The sequence below is a fragment of the Salmo trutta genome, unplaced genomic scaffold (genome assembly GCF_901001165.1).
Source record: "Salmo trutta unplaced genomic scaffold, fSalTru1.1, whole genome shotgun sequence".
Classification (NCBI taxonomy): domain Eukaryota; kingdom Metazoa; phylum Chordata; class Actinopteri; order Salmoniformes; family Salmonidae; genus Salmo; species Salmo trutta.
Window position 1 is genome coordinate 5,136,734 of NW_021822941.1, and position 25,097 is coordinate 5,161,830.

General features: G+C 42.7%; 3 protein-coding genes across 6 annotated transcripts in view; 2 read left to right on the forward strand and 1 right to left on the reverse strand.

The window, feature by feature from the left end:
- Nucleotides 1-25,097, forward strand: part of LOC115187372 (high affinity choline transporter 1) — a 301,018-nt gene that overhangs the window by 248,716 nt on the left and 27,205 nt on the right. The window lies entirely within an intron of this gene.
- LOC115187407 (thymosin beta-b) lies at nt 256-992 on the forward strand. The gene is made up of 3 exons (XM_029746495.1): nt 256-361; nt 528-641; nt 827-992. The coding sequence occupies exons 2-3, from the start codon at nt 542-544 to the stop codon at nt 856-858; spliced, it is 132 nt and encodes a 43-aa protein (XP_029602355.1). The 5' UTR covers nt 256-361; nt 528-541; the 3' UTR covers nt 859-992.
- LOC115187380 (high affinity choline transporter 1) lies at nt 3,690-23,751 on the reverse strand. 2 transcript variants are annotated; one of them, XM_029746455.1, is made up of 8 exons: nt 23,733-23,751; nt 16,654-16,809; nt 13,427-13,575; nt 12,546-12,689; nt 10,624-10,777; nt 9,808-10,025; nt 5,732-5,902; nt 3,690-5,440 (listed from the first exon to the last, which is right to left on the reverse strand). In XM_029746455.1, the coding sequence occupies exons 2-8, from the start codon at nt 16,784-16,786 to the stop codon at nt 5,057-5,059; spliced, it is 1,353 nt and encodes a 450-aa protein (XP_029602315.1). In that variant the 5' UTR covers nt 16,787-16,809; nt 23,733-23,751; the 3' UTR covers nt 3,690-5,056. The 2 variants fall into 2 exon arrangements, with proteins under 2 accessions (XP_029602315.1, XP_029602316.1); XM_029746456.1 differs by lacking the exon at nt 23,733-23,751 and adding an exon at nt 15,855-15,927 and having other exon boundaries at nt 16,654-16,736.

Consider the following 25,097-nt stretch of genomic DNA (forward strand, 5'->3'; position numbering starts at 1 on the left):
GTAAACAAAACCGCCACGTCGATCAAATGAGCTTGAGGAAAAACATTTTTTTTAATCGTTTTTACAATACATATAGTTTTTTCAAGAAATTACAGGTGACAGAACAGTTTTTCTGTTAATTCAAAATCCTACAGTTGGGTGCTCACTTCATTCGTGTTCAACAGTAGCCATCCAATTATGCTAATTTGATGTCAAACAGGTGAATGAACACAGGTGCCACCACTTAGAAAATGTGAAGGCCCCTCCTGCTAGTAATCAGCGTTCGTTTCCATTCTCATAAATAGATTCCGGAAATGAAAGTGTTCATTCCTTCCTTAGTTACAAACCAGTTTGTGTGGTGCATTACCTGTGGAGGTTCAAGGTAGGCCTGTGCATGCGTTTCAATAGCTTATGTTTTAGAGACTGTCAGCAGGTGTATAACTTCAGTAGAATGTTAGGCCTAATAGTGTTACTTCACATCAAGTCTGTAATCTTTATCACATTGGCATGCCATTGGCTGTTTATTTACCACCAATCTGTTTCATTAGAACCCAAGTCAACAATGGCAGACAAACCAGATGTGAGTGAGATTGCTCAGTTTGACAAGACTAAACTGAAGAAGACTGAGACTGAGGAGAAGAACACTCTACCTACCAAAGAGGGTAACTATGGCTTAGTAGACACTGGATTTATTATGGAACCTGATATGTACAATGCATGCAACTAGGAGTGTACTAGACCTTGAAATAAGGCACTCTGATGGGTACACCATCTTGCAATTGGGTGCTTTGAGGTGATTAATTTTGGCATTTTCACATTTCTCTAAAGCCATTTTTCTCACCTACAGTCATTGACCAGGAGAAGCAGGTGGAACCCTAAAATGGCTGCTGTCATTCCACTCACAAGCTACATCCCAGAGAAACTGTTTCTAACTCCTGAACTATTATTCTGGAGTGGATCCTCATGGCTGCCTAAATGTCACTGACTCAATAAAAGCCATGTAGACTAATCAATATGTTGCTGGCAGTTGTTTAATCTTCACTGAGGTTGTGTTCATATTAAGGCATGTCTGCTAGGCTGTTTACACAGGCAGCCTGTTTGGGAGTGTGAGTGGCGGTCCTGAGCTGGCATGTTACATGTGTTCTGTGGTTGAGGCTGGTTGAATGCACTTCTAAATTCTCTAAAATGACAGCGGCAGTTTATAGAGAAATTAAATTCTCGGGCCACAGCTCTGGTGGGCATCCCTGCAGTCAGCATGCCAATTGCACGCTCCCTCAACTTGAGACACCTGTGGCATTGTGTTGCGACAACTGTACATTTTAAAGTGTCCTTTTATTGTCCCCATAAAAAGGTGCACCTGTGTAATGAGTATTCTGTTTAATCAGCTTCTTGATATGCCACACCTGTCAGGTGGCTGGATTTTAGCAAAGGCAAAATGCTCAACAGGGATATAAACAAATTTGTGCACAATTTTAAGGTAAGCTTTTTGTATGTATGGAATTATATTTTTTTTCAGCTCATGAAACACGGGACCAACACTTTATATGTTGCGTTTTATATTTTGTTCATTGTATGTTCCTGTGAGGCAACTTCTGGTTTGGAGTAGCTCAAGCTGGAAATGGGGATGATCGTCATCTCAAGTGGCATAGTTACAGTTCTCCAGTCTCCCTCCCCCCCCCCCCCCCCCCCCCCCCCCACTGATTAAAGCCTCCATACTGCTGCACAGACTACAACTGTTTCTACATTTGGTCACTAAGTACATAACTGGGTTGTATTCATTAGGACACGAAATGGATAGGGTTTTGCAACACACAATGAAAAATGAGGGTTTCTTATTGGACAAGTCCAGGTAGACCTTCCCTGTTTCAGTCCATTTGGTGCCTAATGAACATGACCCTGGAGGTACAATATAAACTAAACACTTTTCACACAACCTAGTTCAGTCTGGGGTGTTTTTATTCCGCCGATTCTGTTGCAACTAAAAATAGTTTCTATTGGACAATTTCAGTTGAGTTCCTCCCCTTTTCGTTTGCTTCCATTTTAAACATTTTGCGACAACAGTTCTTTCCAACTCTGGCTACGTGTTGCTCTTTGATAAAGCAGTATATAATATATACTTAATATCTAAAGCGAAGACTGTACAGTACAAGAGTATATCACAATTCACACGTATAAAAATATGCCTGGTCGTCTGTCCGTCCTCAGTGCTGTATCAGTGCTGTTCATGTCACATCATTCAATAACTAGTTACTGCACGTCTGTTCTTACTGGTTGTGTCCCAAAGGTACCCTATTCACTATGTAGTGTACTACTTTAGACCAGAGCCCTTTTGGGTCCAGGAGCCGATGTCCCAAAAAAGCATCTTAAGGCTAAGTTAATCGGAAACTGGATCCTGATTAATAGTATAGTATAGACTGCCTCAAGGCACACCTGTTCATTGAAATGCATTACAGTTGACTACCTCATGAAGCTGGTTGAGAGAATGCCTAGAGTTTGTAACGCTGTCATCAAGGCAAAGGGTGGCTACTTTGAAGAATATACATGATCCCATATGTGTTATTCCATAGTTTTGACATCTTTACTATTCTACAATGTAGAAAATAGTACAAATAAAGGAAAAACCCTTGAATGAATAGGTGTATCCAAAACATCTGACTGGTGCTATATATATATATATATATATATACCCATATGGTGTTGCTTCGTGATACAGTCAACATCAGGTAAAGTGAAAAATGTATTTCCAATGAAATCAAGGAAACTATATAATAGACCCCTTCTACAACTGTCACTCAAACATTCTGAATTCCAAATCAGGCACTGTAGCCCCTCCCTCCTGGCCACTACTGTAGATCTGAGAGGATCTGATTGGTGGAAGCAATAGGGTAACAGTTCCACCCAGCCAATCATAAAAAGGCAAGATGAAAGTGTTATCGTGACGCTTATATGAGATCCATAGGAGTGTCTAGGACAGGGGTGTAAAACTCATTCCCTGGAGGGCCTAGTTGTCTGCTGGTTTTAGGTTTTTCTTTCAATTAAGCCCTCGGAAACCAGGTGAGGGGAGTTCCTTACTAATTAGTGACCTTAATTCATCAATCAAGTACAAGGCGAGAGCGAAAACCGGCAGACACTCTGCCCTCCGTGGAATGAGTTTGACGTCTAGGGTGTAGGGGCTAAGATGTAGGGGCTAGGTGGTAGAAGCTAAGGGATAGGGACTAGAGTTTAGGAGCTAGAGTGTAGGGGCCTAGGGGGTAGGGGCCTAGTTTAAAGGGGCTAGGCAGTAGGGCCCTAGGGTTTAGGGTCTTGGAAATTTGGAGTTCAGAAATAGAGGTTCTCTTTGTACAACATGATGTTTGGCTCGGTATGAAAAATAAAATAAAAAACACACAAAGAAAAAGAGGTTGGACCTCCATGTAAACTACAGCTCTGCATATATAACCATAGAACAAAACTATTTTTTTATTTAACTAGGCAGGTCAGTTAAGAACAAATTCTTATTTTCAATGACAGCCTAGGAACATTGGGTTAACTACCTTGTTCAGGGGCAGAACAATAGATTTGTACCTTTTAGAAAACAGAGAAAGGTTTTGTTTGCTTTGCTGAATGTGGCCAGAGAGGGGGAGAGAGTGGAAGGAGGTTGAGTATCTAGAGTTCTTGTGTGCAGTTGTACTAAATTATCACACAACACACAAACAGGCTGCTTTTAAGACTGGGGCTTCTGATCACCCCAGAGTAATTTTTTTTTAACCTTTATTTAATTCGGCATGTCAGTTAAGAACAAATTCTTATTTACATTTTTTTTTATTTAACTAGGCAGGTCAGTTAAGAACAAATTCTTATTTTCAATGACAGCCTAGGAACATTGGGTTAACTACCTTGTTCAGGGGCAGAACAACAGATTTGTACCTTGTCAGCTCAGGGATTTGAACTTGTAACCTTTTGATTGCTAGTCCAACACTTTAACCACTAGGCTACACTGCCACCCAAATAACAACTTCCCCTGGACGATGCTGGGCCAATTGTGCACCTGTATTCGAACCAGGGACTATAATGACACCTCTTGCACTGAGATGTAGTGCCTTAGACCGCTGCGCCACTCGGGAGCCAGAGTTACAGTATAAAAGTTATATTCAGGGAGGATCAATCAGATGGTTGTTTCTCAGTCTCTACCCTTCACCCCCCAAAGTGTCAAAACTGACCCACAAAAAAATAAACAAACACAAAATAAAACAAAAGTCCATTAACCTTTGTGGAGATTTAGAAAGTTGGACTAGAAAACAGATACCTGTTATGGTTTCCATTCAAATGTCTTGTGTTGATAACAACTGGACGTAGTGAGTTCACACCTACAACAACACATTTTCCTTAGGAATTGACTAATAGTTGCCATATTTTAACCATTCTCATGTGCCTAGTTGTTGCCATGGTAAAATGTTCCCTCCTGTAGATCTGTAATAATTGGATGGTGAAACTTGCATCCAGCCAATCAGAAAAGCAAAGCGAAGCAATTAAGGCATTCTCGAAAGTCAAGACAATCCTTGCCCTGCAAAGAAACATTATTGTCTTTTATAGTTTAAAAATAGATTTAGCAAGCAGTAGGCATTTAGAATTAACTGTGGGGTATAAACTGCTTTATAGTTATGTGATGACATCACGTGCCCCGCTTACCTTCAAAAGTATTTGGCAATCATAATTTATTCGAAAAACACAGTTTCGATCATTTGTCTCAAAGAAAGTCAGACAAAATAAAACTCCACCCCTGTGGAAAAGGAAATGTTGTCGTTCATTAGAACGTTTCTCCTAGAGCTGACGTGTTTCTTTGCAACATTGCTTTTGTCTAATTAACCCGGGTCACTGGAAACTGCCGAGTGTCTGGTCATTTTTACCAGCAACACAATGTTTTATGACCACATGATGTCATAATGGGTGTTCTTTTTTTGTTGTTGTTGCGTGTTTTCGACCATCCTCCCGTCTCCAAATCCTTCCGAGTCCTCAGCGGAAACATAAAATGACCGCCCGACCAACGAAACCCTTTGCCTCAATATAGCCGTCCCCAGTTTCCATCGTCCTCCCCTGTTCAGCAGCTGGTGTCCAGAAGCTGTTTGTTCACCACCGCCTCCTTGGCCTCCACGTAGTCCTTTTTACTCTCCTCTTTCTTAAGCTTGGTCAGCGCCGTCACTTTGGCCTGCGACCTCTTGATCTGAAACACGTCCCACCTCTCCGACAGCAGCCCCTTGTTAAAGATGACGGAGGTGACGCAGGAGGTGATGAGGATGGAGCAGAGAGATGTCAGCATGATGGTGGTACGGAACGGGAAGAACTGGGTCATCACGCCCTCCGCGTCCTTCCTGAACCCAGGGAAGTGGATGACAGGGGGAAGGTTGATGAGGGGTTCCCCACTCAGGATACGGAGGACCAATGCTAGGAGATACCCCACACTGGCACCGTAGCCGTTGGACACCTAGCGGAATGAATGAATGAATCACTAGATAGATGAATAGATACTGTAGATGGATATCATGACACGCAGAATTCACAAATAATCTACACATGTCCACCACAGGAGGCTGGTGGCACTATAATTGGGGAGGACGTGCTGGTGGTAATGGCTGGAGCGGAATAGGTGGAATGGTATCAAACACATGGTTTCCAGGTGTTTGATGCAATTCCATTTGCTCCGATTTGGCCATTATTATGAGCCGTTCTCCCCTCAGCAGCCTCCTGTGATGCTCACCCACTCATCCACCCCTACCTTGAAGAAGAGGACACAGACAAGCTGTGGGAACATGATGGTGTATGACATGTCAACGCCCACCAGCCAGAAAACCAGAACACTGTTATCCAGGAAGGTCAGGGCCGTCCCCGCCAGGCCACACACCACCACTGAGGTACGGATCACACACTGCATCTCCTTGTCTGAGGCCTGGAGGAGAGATAGACACAAGATGGAGGCACAGTGGTCAGCACAGATCAAGACAGATCCAAGATGGAGGCACAGTGGTCAGGACAGATCCGAGATGGAGGCACAGTGGTTAGGAGAAACAATACATTACTATCACCCACTGCCTCTCTCTGCCTAGAGGTTAAATAAGAAGTTTGTAAGATCCTTTGTGTATGCAAACATGCGCGTGTGTGCCTTTTTTATAGTCCGTATATGGTGGGGGAGGGATCCGATTGACTGATAATATTCATGTCCAGTGGTGTGTATTCATGGATGCCAAGCCAGGCTTTCCCCCAAAAAATGACCAAGAAAAAACCCACATATAATATAATGTATCTTTCGCCTCTCTGTGTTCCATACATTCAGCCTCTTTTGAATTTAAGGAAATGTATCTCACTGGAGAAAGCATCCAAGTGAAGGAAACCACGCCACTGTGTGTGTAACCCATCCATCTGATGCTGTCTGGTCAGAAAGAGTATGATGCTGTCTGGTCAGAAAGAGAAAGATGCTGTCTGGTCAGAAAGAGTATGATGCTGTCTGGTCAGAAAGAGGAGGATGCTGTCTGGTCAGAAAGAGGAGGATGCTGTCTGGTCAGAAAGAGGAGGATGCTGTCTGGTCAGAAAGAGGAGGATGCTGTCTGGTCAGAAAGAGTATGATGCTGTCTGGTCAGAAAGAGTATGATGCTGTCTGGTCAGAAAGAGGAGGATGCTGTCTGGTCAGAAAGAGGATGATGCTGTCTGGTCAGAAAGAGGAGGATGCTCTCTGGTCAGAAAGAGGAGGATGCTGTCTGGTCAGAAAGAGGAGGATGCTGTCTGGTCAGAAAGAGGTTGATGCTGTCTGGTCAGAAAGAGGAGGATGCTGTCTGGTCAGAAAGAGGAGGATGCTGTCTGGTCAGAAAGAGGAGGATGTTGTTGCAGCCCGTAGCATTGAATGCAAGGGAAGCCAGCGAACATTTGCTCTCCCTTGATAAAAAATATAAGAAAAATAATAGCCAATCAGCGGTTGAGTTAAATTGAATGAGCTCAGCTGTGAATGGTCCTGGCGCACCCCAAAAAAAGTCTAAAGGGAAGCCAGTTTGGACTTGGCTTTGACCAATCACATCACATTAGAAGCCAAACGTCATTGACAGAACTTGAATTGTTGCGTCCCATTATGTCTTTGTCCACCGGTGGCTAGCTAGCTAAAATCGTCCCTTTCCTAAATTAGCCATGGATGGAGATAGGGATTTGTCATTTTACTTCTCCCTACTGGCCAATGATTATAACGAAGATCCTGATCCAACCATGAATTCCTTCATTGTGTCCCTGGCCTGAGAGGATGGAAGTTTTAAGTAGCTCAGGGTTTCCCAAACTCGGTCCTGCCGAGGGTATCTGTACTTTACCATTTTATATTTTTGACAACTTTTACTTCACTACATTCCTAAAGAAAATTATGTACTTTTTACTGCATACATTTTTCCTGACACTCAAAGTACTCGTTACAGTATGAATGGTTAGCAGGACAGAAAATGTTTCTAATTCACACTTTCCCTACTGCCTCTGATCTGGCTCACTAAACACACATGCTTCGTTTGTAAATTATGAGTGTTGGCGCATGTCCCTGGCTATTGGTAAATAAAAAAATCTGGTTTGCTTAATTAAAGGAATTTGAAAATATTTATACTTTTGATACTTAAGTATATTTTAGATTATTTTTTTAAATTGTTTTTTACATGTAACCTTTATTTAACTAGGCAAGTAAATTACATATACTTTTGATACTTGAGTATGTTTAAAACCAAATTCTTTTACTCAAGTAGTATTTTACTGTATTTTACTGAAAACGTCCCGATAACTGATAACGTCCTGATAGCTGATAACGTCCTGATAACGTCCTGATAACTGATAACGTCCTGATAACTGATAACGTCCCGATAACTGATAACGTCCTGATAGCTGATAACGTCCCGATAGCTGATAACGTCCCAATAGCTGATAACGTCCCAATAGCTGATAACGTCCCGATAGCTGATAACGTCCTGATAACGTCCTGATAACGTCCTGATAGCTGATAACGTCCTGATAACTGATAACATCCTGATAGCTGATAACGTCCTGATAACTGATAACGTCCTGATAACTGATAACGTCCTGATAGCTGATAACGTCCCGATAACTGATAACGTCCTGATAGGTGATAACGTCCCAATAGCTGATAACGTCCCAATAGCTGATAACGTCCTGATAGCTGATAACGTCCTGATAACTGATAACGTCCTGATAACGTCCTGATAACGTCCTGATAACTGATAACGTCCTGATAACTGATAACGTCCTGATAACTGATAACGTCCTGATAGCTGATAACGTCCTGATAACGTCCTGATAATGTCCTGATAACGTCCTGATAGCTGATAACGTCCTGATAACTGATAACGTCCTGATAGCTGATAACGTCCCGATAACTGATAACGTCCTGATAGCTGATAACGTCCTGATAACGTCCTGATAACTGATAATGTCCTGATAACTGATAACGTCCTGATAACGTCCTGATAACGTCCTGATAACGTCCTGATAACTGATAATGTCCTGACAACGTCCTGATAACTGATAATGTCCTGATAACTGATAATGTCCTGATAACGTCCTGATAACTGATAATGTCCTGATAACTGATAATGTCCTGACATAACATTATATGAATCCAGTGATGGCACTATTTCTTACTAGCTGTTCTTTGGACTTTATCAGTCTGGTGACATTGTATTTCATATGGGCTGAACCTAAACTGAGCCTCACTAACAGCATTGAATAATGTAGCTACAATTGTTCATCTTTGAACACTGCCCTATATCGTACAGAGCATTATGGGTAACATTCCACGGTCGGACTGAATGGAAACAATGAAATTAGTGTTCAAGACCAAAGTGTTGAACAACAACAAAACACACAGTGAATACACAGTGAGACACAGACAGACACACAGACACACAGACACACAGTCAGTCTTTGAATAGGCCCCATTACTTCTCGAATCCGGCAGTAGGCATGTGTGTGTATAATGTGTAACATAGTGGTTAGATAATATGGCAGTAGGCATTATGGCAGTAGGCATGTGTGTATAATGTGTAATATAGTGGTTAGATAATATGGCAGTAGGCATTATGGCAGTAGGCATGTGTGTATAATGTGTAATATAGTGGTTAGATAATATGGCAGTAGGCATTATGGCAGTAGGCATGTGTGTATAATGTGTAATATAGTGGTTAGATAATATGGCAGTAGGCATTATGGCAGTAGGCATGTGTGTGTGTATAATGTGTAATATAGTGATGGGCTGTAAATATCATGCAGCTGCCCACACAACACAAGGTTGTCTATATATATAATGCTCTTAACCAATCAAAAGCCCTCGTTTTCAGACCCCCAACAGAGAAAAACAGGAACGAAAAACATCTTTCACAAGATACATTTTAATTCAAAACCCTCTGTCTCCTAGAACAGCAGGATGGCCAAATGGAGACGCGCGCACGTGTGTGTGTGTGTGTGTGTTTTCATACATGTGAGTGTGTCAAATTAGTGCTTGCTTACATGTGCCTGCTTTAACAGGAATGTGGTTGTCTTGCCAACAGTCTGGACTGATAAACGTCTGTTTTCTGTCTCAATGTATGCTAGTGGTGTTGATGTTTGTTTGACAGAGTTTGGTCATTTGGGGACGTTTCGGTGGTTCTGTGACGTTTTATGACGACTTGTTGGTGTTTCTGACATTTAAGAGCCTTTAGGATGACTTTCTAACGTCACAATAACGGCATAAAAAAAGTCCACTGGTGGGTTTTTGTGACGTTGAAGTTACATTGAAGGGACGTTGAAACAACAATGAAGTGACGTTTTGTAATGTTCTCTGACCTGCTTCCTGATGATGTTCTTGTAGATGTTGGAGGAGAACATGGAGGCGGAGCTGAGGAGGGCGGAGTCCATGGATGACATCACGGCGGCAGCGACGGCCCCGATGCCGATGATGGAGACGTAGGAGGGGGTGAGGTACTGCAGGGCGATGGGGAGGATGGATCCGGCCTGGCCACGCTCGTATGGGGTCGGAGAACCATAGCCTGTCAGGTTCCAGTCTGGACAACACAACACAAAACATTAGTCATTGGTCCAGTTTGTGAAAGAACATACACCTTTTTATTTTAGGTTCACAAACCCTAACTGACCCATTTCTAGTGCAACACCTGGGTGCTGTGTGGCAATTTTGTGCTTGTTGCACAAAAACAGACACTTCCTGTGGATTTAAACTGTTCTGTCACAAACCCTCACTGAAAAGAATATGATAAACCGCCTGACTGATTCATGTAGCCTCATGAGATTGTAATTCTAGTCTAAAATGTTATGTTTTTTTGATTAGGTGTGTTTATCGAGGTATTCAGGAAGACCTGTGAGCACCCCAATCCAAATTATAAGCTGAGGGAAAATTGTGCCTCAAAGGTCAAGAGGGTGACGCCATTTTTGAACTACGTGGCCAAGAATGAGACCTACCAGTCCTCTCTCATTTTCCTGACAGACCATGACAAAATAAGGCAGTAAGCAGAGTTCTTTCTTTCCCTTTAGTCTCATAAGCATTAATTAACAATACAATATTTGATTGTATGATTTGTGTGTGTGTGTGTGTGTGTGTGTGTGTGTGTGTGTGTGTGTGTGTGTGTGTGTGTGTGTGTGTGTTACCTGTGGATGCAGCGACAGCCCCCACCAAGACAGACGGGATGCCCAGCACCAGGCAGAAAGCTGAGGAGGCGAAGCAGGTGACCTGAGCCTGGGTGTAGGACGACGCTGACAGGATCCTCTGGTAGAAGGCCTGATAGGCCAGGCCTCCCAGAGCCTGAGAACACAACATCTCATCACTAACAGGTGCTAAGTGACATAAACAAATCCACGTCCAGCCACTCGTGTGGGTTTGACATTTTAAAAAGCCTTTAATGAATGGGATAGGCCATTATTAAATTACACTAATGTGTATTGTCCTACGCCTTCATCAAGGTGTCTGTTTTGTCATTTAGAGAATATGGTGAATATATCCTTTTAATGAGGTGGGACACCAGGAAAACGGCTGATAGGCCAGAAGTCTAAAACCTCAAAGGGAGACAACAACCCATAGAATTAGAATGAGTAGAATGGGCTTGGAAGCTCTGACCATGGCAATTTGACAGGTAAACTGTTCTATTCTATTCGTTGTAATTCTATGGAACAATCAACACTTATCAGGAGAATGAGGCTGAGAAACATCAGTTTTAAAATGCTTCACAAATATATGGGTCATTCTACAGATGTGGTTCAAATTGCTGTCCCCAGTAAGAAAATACAACTATTTACACAAATCAAAAAACATTTAGGACATTTCTTTACATCATGACATATTCTAGTCCATTCCAAGGCAATAACAGACATATTGTTGAATTAATATAGTGCAAAACCACTGTTTATTTACTGTACGTATTTATATTGAGAGATGGCGGTCTCCCACCCTGGCTCCTAAAATTCTTGTTTGACAATAAAACAAATAATGATTTTTGTAATTCTTTAACACTAGGACTTCAATAGAACATCTTGAGTTGTTCTATTATTAAATGGAAACATGCTGATCTGAATGTTGTTCCCAGTTTTGATGACACTACCGACACATACACATTAAAAGACTGGAGAATGAATGTGCCTTAATTAGCCACACCCCTACAATTGTAATCAGGAAATGAGAATGCATTCCTCTGCATCACGGCCACATGGTGAGTCTGCCAACATTTCAAAGAAAATTTGTGACTAAAAATATGTTTGTTGGGGATGTATCTCAGTCCAAAATATAGCTGCTAGTCATATCTTAGCTATGGGGATTAATTTAAAGTCCAAAATAAGTTTCAATTATCAAAACTAAAATGGTCACAATCGAAACAATTTGATTGGTTTCGGTTATGACACTTGATTGTTACTCCAATGGTATTTCTTTACATCGATTTGAAAACACATCTGATGAAATAATCTACATTAAACACATACATCATTATTTGGAGAGTTATTAAGGACAGTCAGGGACATCCGTAAGGTGGCAACATGATTTGAAGTACAGCAGAAAGATGGAGATCTTCTCTGGGTACAGAGAGGATAAAAACAGACCCTGTGCGATATCGAGAATGTCTGAAAAAGGGAAAGAAATGCTAAAAGAAAGGAAAAGGGGAAAGGTAAATTAGTTTTGAGTTTTTTTCTGAGAGGGAGAAGAGGTAGATAGAGGTCAAGTTAAAGACAACACGGCGCAGCAGTGAAAAGGCACAAAGACGGAGCCAAAGGCTCCCAGAGAGGAGAATGGAATGGCATGCACGGCTATACCAGGGGCTCTCTGGTGGAGAATTCACCTGCCCCTCATGTGGCAAACCATGTGGGTCTCGCATTGGCCTGCACAGCCACATGCAATGGCACAAACGCAACCCTCATCAATAACCACAATTGGGAGCAGTGTCATCATCAACATCGACGGCAGCCGCAAGTTAGTGTGTGTACCTATGATACGTGTGTGTGTGTGTGTGTGTGTGTGTGTGTGTGTGTGTGTGTGTGTGTGTACCTACATCTGTGCATGCGTCTGTGTGTTTTCGGTCACTCACCAGAACCATGAAGTCGTCAATCCACTTCCCCGCGTCTCTAAGCTCCAGCTTGCCGACCCAGGGGGCCTGGAACGTCTCGTTGAATGCGGTCAGAGTGATGTCCATGGAGTTAGGGTTTGTCATCATAAATGGCACACAGATCCACTGTGAGAGGAGAGGTGAGGGGAGGGGGGGAGAGGTGAAGAGAGGGGAGAGGTGAAGCAAGGGGTGGGGAAGGGAGGAGAGGGGGAGGAGTTAGTGTTGGTCATCATAACAGATCCACTGTGACAACAACATGAGGATCAGTGAGTATTTTACTTCCAGAACATTTCATGTTATTAAGTAGCTCCCACTGTTTTCACTGCACTCCCCAAAATACATGTCCTCCAACCTACGGTAGAAAGCTGACAAATACACATTGTTAAAGGTCCAATGACCTTATCTTATCTCAATATCAAATAATTAAGTACTTTACTGTAATTGTTTTCAATTAAAATGGTCAAAAAATAAACAAAAATCACTTCTTAACAAAGAGCAATTAACAAAGAATGTATCTAGGACTGTCTGGGAGTGGTCTGTTATTGTCAGAGAGATTTGGAACTCTTTCTTATTGGTCTTTTAACTCGTTTACCGCTTGGTGATGTCACCAGGCAGGCAAAAACTCCATCCCAGAACAACTAGCAGAAATTTCAGGCGGCTCTTACACTAAAATGGCATTATCATAATTTCACAATTTCACAGTATTTTTCCAACCAAGAATGCACCGGGCCTTTTAAGTATATTGGCATTTCCTTTCAAATAAAGTTGTATTCGATTCGAATGGCTATGACTGATCATCAGGTTGAAATATTCTTTAAATAAAGTTGAATTGGATTCAAAATGGCTGCCGCCACTCCACTCACCAGACTGAGGAAGATGAGGATGAGCTGGATGACGTCGGTGTAGGCTACAGAGTAGAGTCCTCCCAGTAGAGTGTAGATGATGGCCACCACAGAGCTGATACAGATGGAGTAGACATAGGGCAGGTCCAGAATCACACTCATAGTGCCACCTGCAGCACACAGGGAGGGCAACAGAACACTATGGAACACTCAGAACACTGAGCATCATCAACAATAAAATGTTCACAGACCGTTATCAGTGATTAGCTGATAACCTACTGCTGTATAGCTGAACCACTCTGCTTCTCCTTCTGGAAACTAAATGCTGGTTATAAGTTATGGCTACTTTGTGTACTGCAAATACTAAGGTAATATCCTAGAAACAGTGGTGAGCCTGGTCAAGTACAGTATAATCCTTTTCTATTGCTATATACTACTAACAGTACATATTATAAATGTAACTTTTTTATATACATACAGTTGAAGTCGGAAGTTTACATACACCTTAGCCAAATACATTTATACTCAGTTTTTCACAATTCCTGACATTTAATCCTAGTAAAAACTCCCTGTCTTAGGTCAGTTAGGATCACCACTTTATTTTAAGAATGTGAAATGTCAGAATAATAGTAGAGAAAATTATTTATTTCAGCTTTTATTTCTTTCATCACATTCCCAGTGGGTCAGAAGTTTACATACATTCAATTAGTATTTGGTAGCATTGCCTTTAAATTGTTTAACTTGGGTCAAACGTTTCGGGGAGCCTTCCACAAGCTTCCCACAATAAGTTGGGTGAATTTTGGCCCATTCCCCCTGACAGAGCTGGTGTAACTGAGTCAGGTTTGTAGGCCTCCTTGCTGAGGGCTTTGTGATGGCAACTCCAATACCTTGACTTTGTTGTCCTTAAGCCATTTTGACACAACTTTGGAAGTATGCTTGGGGTCATTGTCCATTTGAAAGACCCATTTGCAACCAAGCTTTAACTTCCTGACTGATGTCTTGAGATTTTCTTCAATATATCCACAAAACTTTCCTGCCTCATGATGCTGTCTATTTTGTGAAGTGCACCAGTCCCTCCTGCAGCAAAGCACCCCCACAACATGATGCTGCCACCCCCGTGCTTCACGGTTGGGATGGTGTTCTTCGGCTTGCAAGCCTCCCGCTTTTTCCTCCAAACATAACGATGGTCATTATGGCCAAACAGTTTCATCAGACCAGAGGACATTTCTCCAAAAAGTAAGATCTTTGTCCCCATGTGCAGTTGCAAACCGTAGTCTGGCTTTTTTTATGGCGGTTTTGGAGCAGTCCTTGCTGAGCGGCCTTTCAGGTTATGACGATATAGGACTTGTTTTTCTGTGGATATAGATACTTTTGTACCCATTTCTTCCAGCATCTTCACAAGGTCCTTTGCTGATGTTCTGGGATTGATTTGCACTTTTGGCACCAAAGTACATTCATCTCTAGGAGACAGAACACGCCTCCTTCCTGAGCGGTATGACAGCTGCGTGGTCCCATGGTGTTTATACTTGTGTACTATTGTTTGTACAGATGAACGTGGTACCTTCAGGCATTTGGAAATTGCTCCCAAGGATGAACCAGACTTCTGGAGGTCTACAATTTTTTTTCCTGAGGTCTTGGCTGATTTATTTTGATTTTTCCATGATGTCAAGCAAAGAGGCACTGAGTTTGAAGGTAGGCATTGAAATACATCCACCGGTACACCTCCAATATACTCAAATGATGTCAATTAGCCTATCAGAAGCTTCTAAAGCCATGACATAATTTTCTGGAATTTTCCAAGCTGTTTAAAGGCGCAGTCAACTTAGTGTATGTTGACTTCTTACCCACTGGAATTGTGATACAGTGAATTTTAAGTGAAATAATCTGTCTGTAAACAATTTTTGGAAAAATTACTTGTGTCATTCACAAAGTAGATGTCCTAACCGACTTGCCAAAACTATAGTTTGTTAACAAGAAACTTGTGGAGTGGTTGAAAAACTAGTTTTAATGACTCCAACCTAAGTGTATGTAAACTTCTGGCTTCAACTGTATATACTGTCTGTCCATTGATGTCCATATAATCATAGCATTTTTTTCAGTTTAGGTCAACAATGGGTTCTAGCCTCGACCTATGCAGGGCAGGGTCTGTTTCAAACCTTGAAACAACGAAAGAGCAATGGTCAAGCAACAGCCCTGTCAAAATATATATTTTTAAACCGAACAAAGCAAAACGGCTCATATCGGAAGAAGCCTACTGAGTCTCTGAGTTCCTTCTCTCACTCGAAGATTCATCATCATCATCAGGTTACATCATAACTATTAAGAACTAAGGAACTAAAAAATATCAAATAATAATAATAATGCATAAATAAAAAATAAAAATTCTGATAAATAGAGAAGATAATCATTCAATCAATAAGCAGATAAACATGAGTAAATCCAGGTCTACCTCTCTCCAATCAGGGCCAGGGTCAGCCCAGCTCGGCCCCGCCCCGCCCGCCTGGCCAAGACGCACCTACGTCCTTAAACAGAAAAGTGTCAGATCGCCACATCGCTGACTAGTAGGTTTTTCAGCCTGCCTGTGACCTTTTGAACTCTACACTTGACCTTTGACTTGAACTTCACCCCATATATTTGAATGTTTGACCTCTGATGTCGAGGTTTTTATATTTTCTTTAGCCTCTTCAGAGATGGGGTGTGTGTGTGTGTGTGTGTGTGTGTGTGTGTGTGTGTGTGTGTGTGTGTGTGTGTGTGTGTGTGAGTGTGAGTTCGGTCACCAGTATTATACAGATTCCTGTTTATTTTCAGAAGCAGTCTTGAGGTACGGGATGTAACCACTACAATTGACAGATCCTCTTTACAACTTAGCCTGGTACTGTAGAGACAGCAGTGTTTGAGGGGAGTGGAGATCACTAGGCCAAGAAAGGGTGGATGGATTGGAGGCTAGAGTAAAATATTTGGGTAATAAGACTTTGAGGATGAGGAAGATAAAATAAAAAGCAAAGTATCTGAAGCACTTAGGTCTAAATCCTACTCCTATCCTGATTAACGATTTAATTCTCTGGTGGAATGAGAACTAGGGGTCTCTGTGTGTGTGTTGAGGGTTGGAGAACATACTGTACTGCAGGACCAGTTGGTTACGTAGGCAACATTAAAACATTGTATCAGTTAGTTACCTAGGCAACATTCAAACATTGTATCAGTTGGTCATTCTAGGGCCACAATAAAACATTGAATCAGTTGGTTACCTAGGCTGACCAGCGTCCTAGCGACCCACAGGACGTCTGCAATGAGCGCTGGGAAGATGAGCAGGCTGCTCAGGACGTCGCCGTACTTTATCTGGAACGGATCCATCATTGTCACGTACTTGTTTTCCCTCATTGGTTTGGCGAAGAAAAAACCACCTGCATCAGAAAAGAGAGAAAAGAGAGAGAGGAGTAGGGGGATGAAGGGGGGAGAGAGAGGAGGAGGGGGATAGAGGTGAGAGAGAGGGGGATGGAGGGGGGAGAGATGAGGAGGATGGGGATGAAGGGGGGAGAGAGAGGAGGGGAAGAGGGGGATGGAGGGAGGAGAGAGTGGGGGGAGAGAGAGAGGAGGATGGAGGGGGAGAGAGAGAGGAGGGGGATGGAGGGGGGGAGAGAGAGGAGGCAGATGGAGGGGGGAAAGAGAGGAGAAAGAGGAAGAGGGGGATGGAGGAGGAGAGGGATGGAGGGGGAGAGAGAGGAGGGGGGAGAGAGAGGAGGGCGGATGGAGGGGGGGAGAGAGAGAGGAAGAGGGGGATGGAGGGGGAGAGAGGAAGGGGGATGGAGGGGGGGAGAGAAAGGAAGGGGGGATGGAGGGGGAGAGAAAGGAAGGGGGGATGGAGGGGGAGAGAGAAGGGGGGATGGAGGGGGAGAGAGAGAGAGAGAGGAGAGGGATGGAGGGGGAGAGAGAGAGGGGGATGGAGGGGGGAGAGAGAGGAAGGAGAGATGGAGGGGGGAAAGAGAGAGGGGGAAGAGAGAGAGGAGGGGGGATGGAAGGAGGAGAGAGAGGAGGGGGGAGAGAGAGAGAGAGGACGGGGGGGTGGGAGGGGGAGAGAGAGAGGAGGGGGGGGGGGAGGGGGGAGAGACAGAGGAGGGGGGGGGGGGGAGGGGGAGAGAGAGAGGAGGAGAAAGGGGGGATAATAAAACATAGGAAACTTAAAACAAACAGGTGTTGACCTCTCACAACACAACACCTTTTTCTGTTTTGTTATTGCCAGCCGAGCGCCGGACAAACAATGGATCAAAAACAACGCCAAGGGGATCATGTTACATTTCCTGATTTCCAATCAAAGCTACGTTTGACAAAAAGCTAAACACACACAAACACACACATACACACACAAACACACACATACACATAAACCCTTGCCCCCCACCGCTCACCCCATAACTGTGACAAATCATTTCCCTCTTGCTTTACGACTGTGTTCTTTTGTCGGTTACGAGCAAGACAGCTGTTTCATTCGCGTGTGTGCGTGTGCGTTTGCATGTGGATGTGCGTGTGCATGTGGATGTGCGTGTGCGTGTGTGTGGAGGACACTTACAGCCCAGTAGGGAGCATTCTGCTCCAGCGATCCAGTTACACATAGGTCACGTTCCAAATGGCACCCTATTCCCTTTGTAGTTTGACCAGGGCCCATAGGGGAATGGGGTGTTATTTGACCAGGGCCCATAGAGGAATAGGGTGTTATTTGACCAGGGCCCATAGAGGAATAGGGTGTTATTTGACCAGGGCCCATAGGGGAATAGGGTGTTATTTGACCAGGGCCCACAGAGGAATAGGGTGTTATTTGACCAGGGCCCATAGAGGAATAGGGTTGCTATTTGGTGAGGAAACTCTTGAAGGTACCTTACGTACAGCATTACTTATTGAACATTTACATTACCTTTATTTAATCTTTATTTTACATTTATATTACCTTTATATTACCTTTATTACCTTTATTTTACCTTAATTTAATCTTTATATTACATTTATATTACCTTAATTGAACCTTTATATTACATTTATATTACCTTAATTGAACCTTTATATTACATTTATATTACCTTAATTTAACCTTTATATTACATTTATTTAATCTTTAAAATTACCTTTATTACATTTATTTAATCTTTAAATTACCTTTATATTACCTTTATTTAATCCTTATATTACCTTTATATTATCTTTATTACATTTATTTAATCTTTATATTACCATTATATTACATTTATTTAATCTTTATAGTATCTTTATATTATCTTTATTACATTTATTTAATCTTTATATTACTTTTATATTACATTTATTTAATCTTTATATTATCTTTATATTACCTTTTATATTACATTTACTTAATATTTATATTTGTCATGTCCTGACCATAGAGAGCTCTTATTTTCTATGGTAGAGTTGGTCAGGGTGTGACTGGGGGGTTTATCTAGTTTATTTATTCTATGTTGTGTTCTAGTTTCTTTTTTCTATGTTGGGGTTTATGTATGATTCCCGTTGTCTCTAATTGGGGATCATATTTAAGTAGTTGTTTTTCCCACCTGTGTTTGTGGGATATTATTTTGAGTTAGTGCATGTTGCACCTCTGTCGTCACGGTTTGTTGTTTGTTTATAGTTTACTGTTTGTCTGCTAAGTTTCACATAATAATAAGATGTGGAACGATACTCACGCTGCGCCTTGGTCTGTTTCTACAAACAAGCGTGACAATATTACCTTTATAATATCTTTATTACCTTCATATTACCTTTATTTCATCTTTATATTACCTTTATATTACATTTATTTAATATTTATATTACCTTTATATTACCTTTATTTAATATTTATATTTGTCACGTTCTGACCAGTAAAGGGGCTATTTGTTATTGTAGTTTGGTCAGGACGTGGCAGAGGGGTGTTTGTTTTATGTGGTGGGAGGTTGTTGTGCATAGCTGTGTGTAGCCTGCATTACTGTTGGTCGTCCGTTCGTTTTCTTGTTTTGTTTGGTAAGTGTTCTAATTAAAGTTATAATGAGCACTCAACCCGCTGGGCCTTGGTCCACTTCCTACGACGACCGTTACAATATTACCTTTATAATACCTTTTATATTAGCAGGCAGGTTATTTAAGAACAAATTCTTCTTGTTTTTACCACCCACATTGACAGTTGGATTCTTCTGGAGGGGCGGAGTGGACCCTGATTTGTGATGAGTTATTGGGGAGTCTGGTGCCCCTGTGAGTTCAGAGGGCTACGTCGAGTTCTTCACGCTGTCTGGGTCGCCCCGGGGGATGACTGACGACACACTGACTGACGACACACTGACTGACTGACAACACACTGACTGACTGACGACACACTGACTGACTGACGACACACTGACTGACTGATGACACACTGACAGAGGGTGCGCCCCAAATGGCACTCTATCCACTACATAGTGCACTACTTTTGACCAGAGCCCTATGGCGTCCTGATAGGTCTTGGTCAAAAGTAGTGCACTATGTAGGGAATACGGTGATATTAGGGAAGCAGGCTGGTCATTACCTAACAATCTAACATGATAGCACCTGCTGTTGGTCATTACCTAACAACCTAACCTGATAGCACCTGCTGTTGGTCATTACCTAACAACCTAACCTGATAGCACCCGCTGTTGGTCATTACCTAACAACCTAATGTGATAGCACCTGCTATTGGTCATTATCTAACAACCTAATGTGATAGCACCTGCTATTGGTCATTATCTAACAACCTAATGTGATAGCACCTGCTATTGGTCATTATCTAACAACCTAACCTGATAGCCAGTCAGGTCATTACCTAACAACCTAACATGATAGCACCTGCTGTTGGTCATTACCTAACAAGCTAACCTGATAGCACCTGCTGTTGGTCATTACCTAACAACCTAACCTGATAGCACCTGCTGTTGGTCATTACCTAACAACCTAACCTGATAGCCAGTCAGGTCATTATCTAACAACCTAACCTGATAGCCTGTCAGGTCATTATCTAACACCTAACCTGATAGCCAGTCAGGTCATTATCTAACAACCTAACCTGATAGGACCTGCTGTTGTGACATAACACCTAGCAGCTACAGAGAATGGAAAACAACCTTATGGCCTGGAGCCATGTGGTTTAGAGAGGTGGGACATTAACTGTATGGCCTGGAGACATATGGTTTAGAGAGGTGGGACATTAACTGTATGGCCTGGAGACATATGGTTTAGAGAGGTGGGACATTAACTGTATGGCCTGGAGACATATGGTTTAGAGAGGTGGGACATTAACTGTATGGCCTGGAGACATATGGTTTAGAGAGGTGGGACATTAACTGTATGGCCTGGAGACATATGGTTTAGAGAGGTGGGACATTAACTGTATGGCCTGGAGACATATGGTTTAGAGAGGTGGGACATTAACTGTATGGTCTGGAGACATATGGTTTAGAGAGGTGAGACATTAACTGTATGGCCTGGAGACATATGGTTTAGAGAGGTGGGACATTAACTGTATGGCCTGGAGACATATGGTTTAGAGAGGTGGGACATTAACTGTATGGCCTGGAGACATATGGTTTCGAGAGGTGGGACATTAACTGTATGGCCTGGAGACATATGGTTTAGAGAGGCGGGACATTAACTGTATGGCCTGGAGACATATGGTTTAGAGAGGCGGGACATTAACGGTATGGCCTGGAGACATATGGTTTAGAGAGGTGGGACATTAACGGTATGGCCTGGAGACATATGGTTTCGAGAGGTGGGACATTAACTGTATGGCCTGGAGACATATGGTTTCGAGAGGTGGGACATTAACGGTATGGCCTGGAGACATATGGTTTCGAGAGGTGGGACATTAACTGTATGGCCTGGAGACATATGGTTTCGAGAGCTGGGACATTAACTGTATGACCTGAAGACATATGGTTGAGAGAGTTGAGACATTGAGGTTTCTGCATTATGAAGCATTTACATGACACGTCAACATCCTATAGCAGTTATGTTAGCGCCCCGTTAACATTACATTGGGAATATTTAAACAATGCTATGTAACTGAATTTCTAGAACTACAAAAAAACATAAAAAGTTCCAAAACTTGGGCCAACTCTCACTATATATGGCTCTGATATGGCTTAAGTGTTGACATGAATGATATGTCACTGGGAGACCAAATTTAGTACAGCGTGTACATGCAGTTAGAATGACACCACACTGTAACTAAGACCATGTGGCTAATGAAACTGAGACCGAGATCAAGCCTTTAAAGGGATAGTTTGGAGATTTTGGCAATGAAGCCCTTTATCTACTTCCCCATTGAGATTAACTCTGACTGCAGTATGAAGGAAGTTAGTGCTAGTTTAAATGCTGTTTTATTCACAGCCTCTGGTCAAAAGTAATACAACATACAGGGAATATGGTACCATTTGGAACACAGACATGGTAATGTTACTGAGACCATAAGAAGACATGGTAATGTTACCGAGACCATAAGAAGACATGGTAATGCTACTGAGACCATTAGAAGACATGGTAATGTTACTGAGACCATAAGAAGACATGTTAATGTTACTGAGACCATTAGAAGACATGGTAATGCTACTGAGACCATAAGAAGACATGGTAATGTTACTGAGACCATTAGAAGACATGGTAATGTTACTGAGACCATAAGAAGACATGGTAATGTTACTGAGACCATTAGAAGACATGGTAATGTTACTGAGACCATAAGAAGACATGGTAATGTTACCCGAGACCATAAGAAGACATGGTAATGTTACCGAGACCATAAGAAGACATGGTAATGTTACCGAGACCATAAGAAGACATGGTAATGTTACCGAGACCATAAGAAGACATGGTAATGTTACTTAGACCATAAGAAACTATTAAATTACCTTTTTTTTCCCACACCAGAGTTTACAAAACATTAAGAACACCTGCTATTTCCATGATATAGACTGACCAGGTGAATCCAGGTGAAAACTATGAACCTTATTGATGTTACTTGTTAAATCCACTTCAATCAGTGTAGATGAAGGGGAGGAGACATGTTGAAGAAAGACTTTTAAGCCTTGAGACAATTGAGACATGGATTGTATATGTGTGCCATTCAGAGGTTGAATGGGCAAGGAACAATATTTAAGTGCCTTTGAATGGGGTTTGGTAGTAGGTGCCAGGCGCACCGGCTTGAGTGTGTCAAGAACTGTAACGCTGCTGGGTTTTTAATGCTTAACAGTTTCCTGTGTGTATCAAGAATGGTCCACCACCCAAAAGACATCCAGCCAACTTGACACAACTGTGGGAAGCATTAGAGTCAACATGGGCCAGTATCCCTGTGGAACTCTTTCAACACGTTGGTAGAGTCCATGTTTCCGACAAATTGAGGCTGTTCTGAGGGCAGAAGGTGGGGGTGCAACTCAATATTAGTAAGGTGTTCTTAATGTTTTGTCCATTCAGTGTAGCTATGGATATAATACGTGTTGTGGTTGAGCTTCATGCTGGCATCACCATGATCCTGTCCAACATGGTCCTATTCCCTATATAGAACACTACTGTTGACCAGAGCCCTATTCCCTATATAGAACCACTACTGTTGACCAGAGCCCTATTCCCTATATAGGTCTCGACAACCAATGTAATGAAACAGCAGGGAGCAGGTCTCGACATCAATGTAATGAACAGCAGGGAGCAGGTCTCGACACCAAGTAATGAAACAGCAGGGAGCAGGTCTCGACACCAATGTAATGAAACAGCAGGGAGCAGGTCTCGACACCAATGTAATGAAACAGCAGGGAGCAGGTCTCGACATCAATGTAATGAAAACGCAGGGAGCAGGTCTCGACACCAATGTAATGAAACAAGCAGGGAGCAGGTCTCGACACCAATGTATGAAACAGCAGGGAGCAGGTCTTGAACCCTCGACCTTCTAGCCCGAAGTCCAGCGCGCTTTCGACTGTGCCCCAAAAGCATGCTTGAGCGGCCGAAGTCGATATCCGCGCTTATAAACCCAGGTCGTTACACATATGGAATAGGGTTCCATTAGGATGCACCCAATGGTTCTGTTTCAGTAGGGTAGAGAATATTTCTTAGCTTAGTACCTCACTATACTGTTTTCATAATGCATATCCTGTTTCGTGCACATGTCCAGATGAACCTCATAGCACACAGGTGTGTTTATCTGTGTTACTGTGGTAACAGAACAGTTAGTGCTAGAGCAGATGAGGTGAAGGTACGTCTAAATTGCCCCCTGTCCGTACATACAGCTCATATCAGCTATTAGTAACTGGGGTCAGACCGTGAGGTTAGAGGTCATATGACTCACCCAGGAAGAAGGTGAGTACGTAGGGACTGGCATCAGAGCCCAGACCAGACCAGGGTGGGGTTGTAGACAGCCTCTGCTATACCCAGGATAAACCCTCCTCCAACCCACGTAGCTGTAGGGAGGAGAGGGAGAGGGAGAAAGAGAGTGAGAGAGGGGGGAAGAGAGTGAAAAGGAGGGGGGAGAGGGAGAGGGGGAGAGAGAGAGGGGGAGGGAGAGAAAGAGAGATTTAATCAGAGAGGAACACATACACATGGGCCAATACATACCAATACATTAACACCTCCTTCTGAGAGTCCCACTGTAGACACTCAACTATCAACAAGCTGTCAGTAACATGTTAAGAGATGTTTAGTGGCGTCCAGTAGGCATGCAGTCAAAAGACATCTGATATTCAACACTTCCCCTAGTGTTAGTGAACAGATATGCAGTCGAAAGACATCTGATATTCAACACTTCCCCTATTGTTAGTAAACAGATATGCAGTCGAAAGACATCTGATATTCAACACTCCCCCTAGTGTTAGTAAACAGATATGCAGTTGACTCATTTGTTGTTGATATTTGTGTAAGTTCTCAGAATAAACTGATCCTGATGTCTTTTCTATTTCTATGCTGGAATTCTCCCTCCCTCCCTCCATCTCACCAATCAGTGTGAAGATTCCGACCATATGTTGAAGAATCTTGAAACTTGTCAGGTTTATGGGGTAACAGCAACTCCACTCTGATTGGGAATGGTCTCTGAAGACCCAATCTGATTGGCTGCTTACCAGTCAGAGTGAAGATCCCCACCAACAGGTTGATGTGCGTCCGGCAAGCAGCGTGATCTCCATCCCGTCCGACCCGGTACACTTCCTCTCCACCTTCTTGGAGCGCATCGAGGGCCCAGATCCCCGTGCCTAGGATCAGCAAGTATAAGATCGCCATGACGATCAGGCCCGGAAACGTTCAGAGACATCTTAACCTTGTTCTCCTTCCTCTTCTCCCCGAAGCAAATGACTGTTCACTAGAGAGAGAGAGATCCATAAACAAGGAGAAAGGACAAAGAAAGACGAAGGTTTCATGCATTGGGAGATGTATACCTACAGTAAGATGTACAGCAGGCTTGGCCAACCCTCCCTCTCTACTGCAGCCTCTGCAGGATCCCTAGCTCTCCAGAAGGATGGTTGGCCTGGACAGGGTTGAGGTCAATTCCATTCCCAATTCCAGTCAATTCCAAATATTCCTAGTTGAAAAGCATTGAAGATAATTGGAATTGAATTCAGTGTACTTCCTGAATTGACTGTAGATTAAATGTAATTTCAGTGTGTACTTCCTGAATTGACCTGTAGTTTAAAATTGGAATTGAGCCCAACCCTGAGTTGGCCAT